Source organism: Erythranthe guttata, chromosome 14 (assembly GCF_056151865.1).
Source record: "Erythranthe guttata isolate IM_541 chromosome 14, IM_541, whole genome shotgun sequence".
In the NCBI taxonomy this organism is placed as follows: domain Eukaryota; kingdom Viridiplantae; phylum Streptophyta; class Magnoliopsida; order Lamiales; family Phrymaceae; genus Erythranthe; species Erythranthe guttata.
In genome coordinates, this window is record NC_142546.1 from 16333358 (window position 1) to 16346709 (window position 13352).

The window sequence follows — 13352 nt, forward strand, 5'->3', positions numbered from 1 at the left end:
ACAACGTCGATTTTCTCAGTTTCATAAAAATCGACGCCAGCATGTCGTTTTAAGTGCTAAAAATCGACACACTGATGTCGAATTTTGAACAAAATATCGACACACAAATGTCGAAAAAATGCAAATAATCGACAACAACTTATTGTCGAAATTTAGTGAAAATTTTGACACTAATATGTCGAAATTTTACAAAAAAATCGACAAGTACAGGTCGATATTTTAAAAAACACAATTCCTTCAACAGTGGTGGTGGAATCTAACCCTAAAATCATACCCTATGTTCTAAATGGACTTGTGGCGACTGTCGACTGCAACGACGACGGCGGTGGTGGTCGACTTCATCGGCGACGGCGCGCCGGCGAATCTGCAAATGGTTCTCTTCTTCTCTCCTTCCCGTTCTTCAATTGCGTTGGGTTTCTTTTTCTTTTCTTTTTTCTTTTCTTTTTTCTAATTTGGTCTTGCAAGAGTAATTGGTGTAATTATGTTTTATTTTGTTTATGTTTTACTAAGGTCACTATAGTCTTTTTACATTTAATTTGATATAAAATTTTATTTGGTCTTGCCCTAAGTAAATTTTGGATTGCATATAGTCGCGGCCTTTTTTTTTTATGCAATTTAACTGTACTTCAGGGGTGGCCGTAATTTACCCTAAAATACTAGAGGCAAGATCGATTGTTCATTCACTTTTACATGTGCGAAAACAATAAGAAAATTTTACATTACCAAGTAGTATAAAACGTGGTTTTCAGTATGTGTTACTGTTAATTGTTGTGATAAAAACGAATTTGACAGTGAATTTCCAAAACACGGCAATAAACTTATAAGCATGTAAATAAATTATAGCTACGAACTTACGAAATTGCCTGAAAATTGGCAATGAACTTATGAGTATTGACAACGAACTTGCACAAAAAAGAAAAAAAAAAAGAAAAAACGGTGAAAATTGGGACTTTTAACCATTAAGTATTTAAATAAAATATAGTTGCAAACTTATGAAATTTCCTGAAATTGACAGTAAAATTTTGAAAATTGGCTGAAAATTGAGAGCGTACTTATGGAAATTGGTAGTGAGTTTTTGAAAATTGGCAGTGAACTTATGTATTATGAGTATTGACTTAAAATTGGTCGTGAACTTTTCAACATCGAGTATTTTAATAAATAATGGCAATGAACAACTCAAATTTGGCTGATTGATGACAAAGAACTTGTCAAATTGACTTAAAAGTTGAAAACATGTAAAAATTGGCAGTAACTTTGACAGGCCTAGGAAATTAAATACCAAGGAAGAAATACAACTTAAACTTATCTAAGAAGAAGGATATCAAATTGAAAAACTAAATATTGGGTAGACGTTCTTATTAAAAACCTAACCATTGTCTTCATCCAGGCATATGTCAATCGTCTCGAGTAAGATCGGAAACTAGAATGAAAATTTCAATTTCGACTAGTTCGATCGGATAATTTTAAATTTTAAAAGTTATTTGCATTTAAAATTCTAAAAATTCTGAATTCTGACATTTCATTTTTTTCTATCGGAATTGGAATACATGGCGATTTCCATTCTAAATTTAAAGTTAAAAAATAATTTTATGAATTCCATTTTATAAAAAAACCTGCTCTTATATATCATAATAATATGCATTTTAGACTATAGTTAAATAAAAGAGGTCAATTTCCGCCAATTCCGAACCGAAAAATTTCAAAAAAATCCCTATTTTTTGGAACGGATACCGAATTAATTTTCCATTTCTAGAACAAAAATATTTTTCTTACGGGAGTGGTAATTAATTACTATAAAAAAAAAAGAATTTTCTTTCTTGCTGCAAAGATGAAAATGAAAAAAAAAACCTTTCTCTGATTAATTTAACAATTATATCTAGATTAATTTAACAATTATATCTAATACAAAAACTAATAAAATTCTAAAGAAATAAATAAACAAAACAATCCAGAATTAAATATGAAAAATAGTTAGCTAATTTTTCACAACTGTTGATAAGTGGGTATATGAACACCTAACTCCTCAGTGAGTTTTTTGTAAGCATATTGCAATCTGTTAGTAATGGGTCCCACTCCACCATCCCCAACTGTGCGTCCATCAATTTTTATTACCTAAAAAACATTTCAAAATTAGCAGCATCTTATTTTTATTTATTTATTTATTTTTTCATGTATTACAAATTTATTTCCATTACTTTACAATTAATTATCAAAATCAATTAATTAATCGATATTTATTTGATAAATAGATTACTTACCGGACTGAGTTCGCCCATGGATCCGGTTGTGAACACCTGTAGCGAAAATAGTCGAACAATGGCATAATGAGAAAAATTGGTTCTCCGTTGTTACTTTAGAAATATTATCCTAATTTCGTCGAGTGAAGGGTATTTTAGTCATATTATATAGTTTTCTCCTAGTCATATTTTTATAATATATGTGCCGAAACCTTAAACGACATCGGACTCATGATGCAGTAAATTTGAGATGAAAATGAAGAATAATAAGAAAAACTAGACCTCGTCTGCTGTATGGAACTCCGATAAACTAATTCGTCGCTCTCGTAAAACCAAATTTTGCTTCACCACAAGTTCCATCACCTACCAAAAAAAAATTAATTAATTTTTTATAATAATAATATAATAAATACAGGTTTAAGTTCAATTTTCGAAGTGATGTGCACAAGAAAAACTTACGGTTGCTCGTGTTATTCCTGGAAGACAGTAATCGGCGTGAGGTGTTGCAACGCAGCCTTTCTTCACCAAAAACTGCAATTTCGGGTGGGTGAATAATTAAAAAAAAAAAAAAGCAGTTTGCTATTATATTTCCATGAGCAATAATTGTAATAAATATAATATTTAATGCATGAGCATGATTTATAATTTATCACAATCCAAAAGAACTTACTATATTTGTGGCATTCGTTTCCGATACATAGCCATCCTTGTCGAGCATGATTGCATCATCCGCGTATGAATTATTCCCTTCAATCTGCACTAAGTCAATTTATTTATTAATTTATTTTCACAATTAAATAGAACTGCCTAAATATGACAATTCTTCGAGAAATCACTTCTATCATTAACTTTTTTGAAAGGTAACGGAATAAACTGATTACGATGATTGTACCTTGGCAAGAATATTGTTAAGAAGGTTGTTGTGGTGAATTTTCGAATCCAAATTCTGCACAAATTACAAAAATGCCATACTCATCCAATGTTAAATAAGAATTATATTTCATATAATACAATTGATAATATATATCAAGAACGGGTTTCAAGTTTCGGTACTGGAATACTAAAACGAAGGAATAATAATACCAACATCCATATAATTAATAACACCTCAAGAACGAATAGGTCAAGTGTAAAAACAAAATAAAATAATTAAATGAATTTAAATAAACCAAGTAGCTACAATTATTTAAGAACTTACGTTAGGTGAATTACGGCGCGTGGTTGCTGTAACCAAAGTTATACCGCTTTCATTGTCGTAGACTGGCGGCTTCCATTCAGCAAGGACTGTCCGGAAATATATATATACAACAAATATTTAATACATATTTATGTTATTCTATATTGCTTGGTTTTTATAAATACTATACATATATATAATACATATACTATACGAATAGCGTATTTAATGACTAAAAGATGCAAAAATGCATTGTACCAATCAAAGTGCATCCATAGAGGTTGAATGTTGGACTCATTCCCGAGGTCACCTAAGAATTGGGACGAGTAAATAGTATTTATTTTCATTATAAACAAAAATCGAAAGTAAAAGCTAAGGAACAAAAAAAAAAAAAATTGGAAATACCTTCTTTCCGCGAGTCAATGTTAGTCTAATGTGGGCATTATGGAACATTCCATTCCTTATTAGTGTTTTGAAGATAGCTTCTTTCACCTGCAACACGTCATTTTATATATTTATACGTCGCTCGAAAGAATATACACTAAAATGAATTGCAGAGTGAATGATTTTAGCTAACAGCTTACATATTCTCGAGTTGGTAAATTATTGAAAGCCAGAGCTTTTGCCGAGTCGAACAACCTGGAAATTAGACAAACGCAGATATTTACACTGATAATATATATATATATATATATATATATATATATATATATATATATATATATATATATATATATATATATATATATATATATATATATATATATATATATATATATATATAAAACTTCACTAATTACTTGCACAAATAATATTTCATTTCAAGAATTACCTGTCCAAATGTTCCTCGAGTTTAAATACCTTCCCGTTATAAATTCGTAGGCCCTCCCAAACTGCATCGCCACCTTGCACAACTGAGTCGAAAACAGAGACCTGAAAAATATGTTGCACGAACATCATAAACATTTTCTTTGCGTAAAAAAAAAAGGAAGTGACAGTTAGTAATTAGTTAGGATTATTACACTGTCCATAATACAATAATGCAATACAAAGATTAAATATTCTTCATATGCTTGATTAAAATTCGGAAAACTAAAACAATTTTGACAAACCCTTGATTATATAGTCAATCAAGTCATATCCTACCTTTGCACTTTCGCGTGGCACAATCTCATCACCGACCCAAGCAAGCAATTTGGCATTAGCGAAAACGGGAAGTTTTGGATTGAGAGCTTTTGTAGTGTTCATTATCACATAGCGCTTTAGAAAATCGTAAAAGGGCATACTTTGCTCCAATAATTCGTACAAAGACGATGGAAATGCCTGAAGAAATATTGTATAAAGAGGGTTTGTAAACATAATTGGGCACCACACACACACACACACATATATATATATATTAAAATCAATTATTTTTCGCATGCAGAGATCATTTAATTACCGAAGTATACTTTCTTGGTGGTTCGAAACCTGTAGACTCGTGAGCATTTTTATACCAATAGGAGGCCCACACGCCCTCAAAAGGTTTCGGTCCAGACTCCCATCTGAAATAAATTGCAAAACAATCAAGTAAAACATTGTATATATATATATATATATATATATATATATATATATATATATATATATATATATATATATATATATATATAATTATATATATTATATACTCGAACTTACTTGACCATTTCATCCTGGAAAGGTATACCAAGATCATCGCATAGACCACGTAACGTAGCCTGCATGCACGAAAAAATGTCCAATCAAGATATACAGTCCAGCCAATAATTTATCTTCTTCAATACCACTTTTTTCACGAAAAAGGATGGATATTTTTCAAGAAATGAAACTACATTGAAAGATATTCTAAACATTATATTCGTATAAAAGAAACCGTAAACTTTAATTTTTTTACATTTTTTTCCTATTAAATGTTTACCTATTGTTTTTCGTAATAAATTAACTAAAATGTTGGATTCGCCATGTCATGCATGCAAGTAAGTAAAAAGTTTGAAAAGTGTTCGAAACCTTTGGATCTTCTCTGAGTAAATCTGAATCAATGACATAAGGGGTATTTCCTCGACTATGAAGGTCACTGAAAATGGTGACCAAGCTATCGTACCCCAAATCACTTAACGATGGTGGAGTCTCCTTGTCATATGATGTCTGAGACACATGCAACACATGTCAACGAAATATATATATATATATATATATATATATATATATATATATATATATATATATATATATATATATATATGCATAATGTGCTCGTTTTACCAATACGTCGAGGGGATTTCTTATCAGAATGCAGTGCTTTCCTCTTTCCATTAAGTCGTCTGGTAGACCATGCAGACGCTGAGTAGCCATGTGCTGTATGAAGAAAAAAGGCGAAAAATTATAAGTCTTAAGCCTAGTTATTATATTTGCTAAATTATACAATTGAGGGTAAGTTACCAAAAAAACCGTGAACTGATATTTATATATTCGGTTAATCACCAAAAAACCCCTCTGACTAAGAGTTGACCAAAAACTACCAATTACCTTGCAGAATCTGTATTTCTTCTGTCCGGGTCCGAAAATGATGTCTTTCACAACCTTATCTCCATCAGATTCCTATTCATGACATAAAATAACATTTAAGAAACATAATATACAAGAAACGTTATATACCTATTTTCCGGAAAAACAAACGTTAAAATTCAATGGGTGGATATTAGTATTACATTCCGACTCACCATTTTTGACAGGAGTTTTTCTCGGTAAGGTCTTTGAGCTCCCGTCACACGCAAATAATTTGCATAAAGGGGTTCGTCTAGCACTTCCGTATCATCTCTCTGCAAGAAAAATTAAAGATTACGATTTCCTGCATATTTATATATTCACTTTTATGTTCATCATTCGATAGGAATTCAGACTCGCAACATTCATTAATGGCTAAAACCAAGAAAATTAAGGTGGTATGAATTAAATTCTGCATAAATTGAAAACATCATTGAACATCGTAGCATTGACATACATGCAAGTATCATATTAATTATTACATAAGGAGTTAAGCACACGCATTGGTGTTCATGTCCTAAAACAATAAAAGTAAATAAAAATACCAACACGGATAGGGGTGGGAATTGGAACCGAATTTCCAATTTCCGCCGATTTCGATAAAAAAAATTCCGATTTCGGAACAACATTTTTTCGTTCCAAATTCCGAAAACTCCCAATTCCGATTTTTCCGATTTTTTTGGATTTGAATTAGAATACCTACGAAATTCCGATTTCCAATCCAATTTTAATTTCCAATTTTTTTTCACCGAAAAATTACACTTGTAGTATCAAAATATGATGTATTTTATAAGAATTTTTCCAAATTCCACCAACTCCTATAAAAAAAAATCGACTGTGAAACAAGTTTATTTGTTCCAATTTCAGAAATTCCAAATTCCGATTTTCGAATTGGGATAAGTTATCCACTTCCAAAAACAAAAACTGTAACTTCACCAAAAGTGTTAATTCCAATTCAATCAACACCTTTTTCCACCACCACTAAAAATTAGCAGAAAGTAGAAACTGAGAAACCACACACACAGTGGAGAGAATTCACACAGTACCTGAGCAAAAGAATACATGAGACTGGTACTCGCAGACCTTCGCGTACACCACAAGTGAATCACCTCAATCTCTCGCTCCGCCATTGTCGATTTTTCTCCGCCCTAATGAAAAACAAAAAAAAAAAAAATTACAAATCAATCGGTAACTGATTTACACGAGGGTTTGGACTAATTTAATTGGGGGAGAAAAAAAAAATCAATTTCACTTTACCTTCTTCAGCGGTGGGCTGACGACAGCTAATTGCATCGCAGTAAAAGATATTGGGGATTTTTTCCATTTCGCGCAGCACGTGATTCGTGATTCAATCTAGACCTAAAAATGGAACTTTTTTTTTTTTTTTTTTTCTTTTTTCTGTAATTAATTTCCCCCACCCACCGAGTTTCGTGGGTTGGAAGAATCAAAAATGTGAATAAAGTAATTAATATGCACGAGAACTGGGGAAGAATAGTTATGGAAACAAATATATTCATTGAGAATCTGTGCGCTTGATTCTTCGAGCAAAATCGGCGGGAAAATTTGTGATGATCGTGACAGTATTTACTATTTAATCACCGAGTAAATTGCAAATACCACCCTTGTGGAATACTTAATTCTCAAATACCCCCTTGTCAAATAAAAATTCACTCAGACCTCCTTTTGTCCTTTCACCCTTGGTCAACAATTAAACTATCAATTGGTGCAGTCAGCAGTGTGCTTGATAAATATTATACAGGGAGGTATGAGTGAATTGCTTTTTACAGGGGTTATTTGACAATTAAGTATTACAATGGGGTGGTATTTGCAATTTACTCTTTAATCACCAAACAATAAGAATTAGGTTTAATTACAGTTTGCCATTTGTATTTTGCCCTTTTTGCACTTTATCATTTTAACAAAAATAATTTGCTAAATTCGTTATTTTGACTCACTTAACCATTTAAGATGAATATTCTGGCGAATATACAAAAAAAAGGTATTATTGCACGATCACACCCAAAGTTGTTATCTATTGCATTCCAAAAGGAAAATAAATAAATTGCAATACGAAATATATTACATCTATGTGGCACGAAAAACTTCAATTTCTTAACGTTTCTATTTTTCGGACACGTTTTGTGTCCATCGAGGACTCATGCTGGACACTTTATAGGTCATTTTACAATTTCTTACAAGTTAGAAACATGTTTGAATAAGAAATTAAAAAAAAAATTGTTGCTTCCATAATTAATTACATGATTTAGTGATCACTTGCAAATCGATAGTTGATAATAATATTATGTTGAATATATTTGTGTGGAAGCAAATACATTCCCAGTTTTCTGTATTGTTGTTTCCGTGTTCCTGCTACACAACATTACACCAATCTTGAAATATTTATATGTGAAATTTAAGTTACAAAATATTACCTCCGCTTCTAAATATGTGTGTTTTTCACATTAACATACATTATAAGAATTTCAATAAATATGTCTTGATTTTAGGAAAATAGGTAGTGATAGGCCAAAATACCCTTATTTACTAACTAATGCAAAAATAATGTTGGAGGGTTAATAATGCTATAATTGAAAAATATGTAATTAATTTAGCATTGAAATTGTAAAGTAATATATAAAAGAGACAAATATTATGGAAGCGTGGAACATCATGAGTAACTTTTGCTACAAAATATGATAATCGCAATCCACTCACAAAATCACAATCGAGTAAGTTACGTACAACAAATTACAAATTACAGAACCCCGGAAAAGTTGATATCATCTTGCACTTCCGAACAACAAAATCAAAGTCAACAAATCAAAGCTCCGACGAACTGTCGCCGTTGATTTTATATTAATCAACTCAACTAATTAGAACTTCATGCTAAAATTTTTACTTGTTTCTTTTTATTCGCCAAATGCATGTCTACAAAGCACCAACAACCGACAATGTATTTAGGCGTGCGTGTGCAAAGGTCAATTACACGAATTTATCTGCCCAAATATTAGCTAACCACCAAAACATTTTGTCAAACACTACTACTACAAAACCACTTGAAAATTCAATTAAATATAACAACATGAACAAAACTTACCAAACATTGAAACAAATAAAATAAAATAAAAATAACCAAATTCAACTCAAAAACGTGGTTTCCATAACTCAATCTTCTAATACACTCCCTCCACAAACAATTGATTAACAAGACACATAAATAGAATACCCTCAACACAAAGGAATTCCTCAAATACAAATTAAAAAATGCCAACACCCAAGCACAAACCTCTAACCCCCAAACGCCCACCCCCGCCGCCGCCGCCCCCCTCCTCGAACGCGGTGGCCCCGGACAACTCCCCGACCACCCGGGCCCACGCGTCCCTCCAGCAATCCCCCCACAAGAAGAGCGGCGGGGGGAACCCGTCGAAGTCCACGAAGCTGTTCCGCCGGATGAAGTCCGTCTTCAGGTCGTTCCCCGTCATCAGCCCGCCGTGCAAGATGCCCGCGGTCTCGATGCACACGGGGGGACGCATGCACGAGGGTGGGCACATCCACGGCGGGAAGCAGATGACGGGGACGCTGTTCGGGCACCGCAAGTCCCGGGTGAACCTGGCCATCCAGGAGAACTCGCGGTGCCTGCCGCTCCTCGTGCTGGAGCTGTCGATCCAGACGGGGAAGCTCCTCCAGGACATGGGGCTCGGACTCGTCAGGATCGCGCTCGAGTGCGAGAAGAACCCCTCGGAGAAGATCAAGCTCATCGACGAGCCCATATGGACGATGTACTGCAACGGGAGGAAAGTCGGGTACGCGGTCAAGAGGGATCCCACCGACGACGACTTGAAGGTCATGCAAGTACTGCATGCCGTGTCGATGGGGGCCGGAGTGCTGCCGGCCGGGGAAAGCGGCGGCGGGGCGGCAGGGGAGGTGGCAGAGGGGGAGCTGACTTATATGCGGGCCCACTTTGAGAAGGTGGTGGGGTCCAAAGACTCGGAAACGTATTATATGATGAACCCGGATGGGAATAGTGGCCCGGAACTCAGCATCTTCTTTGTTAGGGTTTGAACTTTTATATTACATTTATATATATATATATATATATATATATATATATATATATATATATATATATATATATATATATATATGGATTTATTGTTTTGGGTAATTGTTTTAAATTGTGACTAGAGGTGGAGTAAAGACTATAATTTATCATATTGATGATCTTTATGAACCTAAGTTCATTTATTTATTCTAGAGGTACAATTTACCGTACAAGATATATATATATATATATATATATATATATATATATATATATATATATATATATATATATATATATATATATATATATATATATATATATATATACCCCTGAGGTGTGATCAAATTACGAAAAAATCCCTCTTGTTTTGGTAATTACAATGCAACCACCCCATCCTTTTAAATATTTTCACATAAAATTTATGTAATTCGGTTATTTATCGAACCAAATCGTATATTCAGTTCGGTAAGCGGTATGAACTGTTGGCGTACCGAAATTTCGGTTCGATTTTACCGATTTAACATCCCTAAATTTACCTCTGGTGGATGGGTTTTTCGTAAGATAATACATAGTTGAGGGGGTGGCTGTAATTAACCAAACATGAGGGGGGTTTCGTAATTTGACCATAACCCAGGGGTGATCGTAATTTTCTCTAACAACAACAATAATAATAATAATAATAATAATAATAATAATAATAATAATAATAATAATAATAATAATAATAATAATAATAATAATAATAATAATAATGTGTGACGTGGAAATTACGTGGCCATTCATCTCCATTACATTCATGCCAACCATGGAATAAGTTGTTACAACGAAGAATATGTTAGGTTGTCACATACACAATATTTATTGCGCCAAGAAATATGATTGAACATGCATTGACCTAAGTCCTATTACCAACACAAATTTTCACTTTTGCAAATGCAATTATATGTGATATATCTACCAGAATGAAAATTTTAATTAATTAATATACGATAAATTATAATAAAATTAAATAAAAAGTGTCATCTAGAATGATAATTAGCTAGCGGTACAAACTTCGATAACGGAGTGACGGCCGGAGAATTCCGACAGAGAGGGCACGACCCGTTAACTAACAACCACTCATCAATGCATCTTGCATGGAAGCAGTGGTTGCATTCCGGCAAACACCTAATTTTCTCCTTCACACAATAATCAGACAAGCAGATCGAACACGGGCCGTTATTGGGCCGGGGCAGTCTCCTGCTCCGGCCCAATTCAATAACGGGGTACGTTTCTATAACGGGCTTTTCCAAGCCCAACACCATCTTGATTACGGGCTCTTGAAATTGCCCCAAGTCATCCCGCCCTTCTTCTTCTTCGTCGTCAGAAGAAGTTTTGAATCGGACGCAAATGTAAGAAGCAAGTACGATTATGAAAATGAGAAGGAAAACACTAACCGCAACGGCTATGCCGTAGCCGAGGCTAACGCAGTTAATGGAATTCGGAGCACTAATCGAAGACATGAGAAGAAGATGTATGAGATTTTTTTTTTTTTTATTTTTTTTGAGGAAATGTGAATTTTGTTTGAGTTTGGAGAGAAATATATGAAGGAAGAATGAGGTGAGATTCATTTCTTTGTCTTTAAGAGAAGTTAAGTATAGGGGGACAATATTTATTGAGGGTTGGACCATGTACACTATGAAGTTAATAAATGCTTAAAATATCGATAAAATTATTTTTAAAAATTAAAAAAATTAAAAATTACATGGATTCCTAGGAATTTGGCTTCTCAATATGTCTATATTTTACTAGACATTCACCGGTGTTGAATATGGACCACTGGCAGTAAGGGGGGAATTTACGGAAGCTCTAGAACGAAATTTTCGATTTCTGTCGATTTTGAACCGAATTTTTTCGATTTGTTAACAATATTTTTTATTCTGAATGTCAAAAAATCTGATTCCGAGCTTTTTTTATAATTGTTGTTTTTATCAAAATTGAAATATAAATAAGATTCTGATTTTCGATTCGATTTTAATTTTCCAAAAATATTATCTCGGAAAATTACTCTTATAATTTCAATATTATTATGCATTTTATATTTTAGGTGATCACGAAATCGGAACTTTCCAATTTTTGAATGAGTCTTTTCGTTCCGATTTCTAAAGTAACGATTTTTTGAAGTTTTTTAACGGAATAGAAATTCGTTTTTCACTTTAAAAAAATGGCAAATTACGGCCACCCCTGAGTTATGGTCAAACTACGAAAACCCCCTTCATGTTTGGGTAATTACAGCCACCCCTCAACTATGCATTATCTTACAAAAATACCCCTCCACATGTAAATTTATGGATGTTAAATCAGTAAAATCAAACCAAAATTTCGGTACGCAGCATTTCATACCGTTTACCGAACTGAATACGATTTGATTCGGTAAATAACCGAATTACATAAAATTTATGAAAGAATATTTAAAAGGAGGGGGTGACTGTAATTACCCAAAAAATAGAGTTTTTTTATCGTAATTTGGCCATATCCAGTGGGGGGCCATAATTTGCCTAAAAAAAAAAAAAATTTGTTCGAAAGTGCTTATTTCGATCAGATTCGTCTGATTTGTACACCTAACTATTTCTATATGCTTTAGAGAAAACTTTGTGTGTACTTACTTTTTTAATATTTTTATTTTTACTCTTTCAAATTTTCTAATTATAACATGTCATAACTCCAATCTATATTACAATTACCCCTAAAATTCATCATTTAATTATTTTTTAAAGACATTCGAAGTTTCATTAATTAATAATAAGGTAAATAGCACTTACTCATGTAGATTGAACTTTGTGCACATAACCTCTATATATATTTTAATATAATCACATAATCCCCTTGTACTTTCTAAATTTTCTTCTTCCTAATGAGCATGATTAAGTAAAATACCATAGAAGACTTATGTGTTTATGAAGGAAATAAGACTAACTAATCTCTAACTAATAGGACCAAAATTCTTAACTTTTGCAACTTACATGACTAAAATTATGATTTTAAATTAAATATGATGGACTTTCTCTCAACTAATAAACTTACATGACTAAAAACTCATTTTGCCTATTTGTGAAGTAGAATACCATACGAGGGTTATGTGTTTATATTTAACGTACAATGGAGTTATGCACACATAATTCAAACTACAGGAGAGGTCACGTGTTTATATTGAAAATATAAAGGGCTAATGTGCACAAAACTCAAACCACATGGGGTTAAGTGTTATTTACCCTATTTTATTAACGATTACAGTTGGAACTTGGAATATAAAGGACTGAAACGGTAAAATTGAGATAGTTGACAAATT

At 32.9% G+C, this 13352-nt stretch overlaps 3 protein-coding genes across 3 annotated transcripts; 1 reads left to right on the plus strand and 2 right to left on the minus strand.

Annotated features, from left to right (window-relative positions):
- Nucleotides 1-1837: 1837 nt before the first annotated feature.
- LOC105951711 (branched-chain-amino-acid aminotransferase-like protein 1) lies at nt 1838-7462 on the minus strand. The gene is made up of 20 exons (XM_088813830.1): nt 7237-7462; nt 7026-7127; nt 6156-6254; nt 5962-6033; nt 5698-5790; nt 5443-5580; nt 5095-5153; nt 4856-4958; nt 4561-4737; nt 4247-4347; nt 3999-4053; nt 3820-3906; nt 3673-3724; nt 3436-3521; nt 3130-3183; nt 2908-2991; nt 2697-2768; nt 2520-2600; nt 2259-2294; nt 1838-2112 (listed from the first exon to the last, which is right to left on the minus strand). The coding sequence occupies exons 1-20, from the start codon at nt 7270-7272 to the stop codon at nt 1984-1986; spliced, it is 1716 nt and encodes a 571-aa protein (XP_088669956.1). The 5' UTR covers nt 7273-7462; the 3' UTR covers nt 1838-1983.
- Nucleotides 7463-9142: 1680 nt separating this feature from the next.
- LOC105951709 (MIZU-KUSSEI-like protein (Protein of unknown function, DUF617)) lies at nt 9143-10191 on the plus strand. The gene has a single exon (XM_088813631.1). The coding sequence runs from the start codon at nt 9244-9246 to the stop codon at nt 10039-10041; it is 798 nt and encodes a 265-aa protein (XP_088669757.1). The 5' UTR covers nt 9143-9243; the 3' UTR covers nt 10042-10191.
- An 852-nt stretch (nt 10192-11043) lies between these two features.
- Nucleotides 11044-11526, minus strand: LOC105951730 (putative RING-H2 finger protein ATL69). The gene has a single exon (XM_012975181.2). The coding sequence runs from the start codon at nt 11524-11526 to the stop codon at nt 11044-11046; it is 483 nt and encodes a 160-aa protein (XP_012830635.2).
- Nucleotides 11527-13352: the final 1826 nt, after the last annotated feature.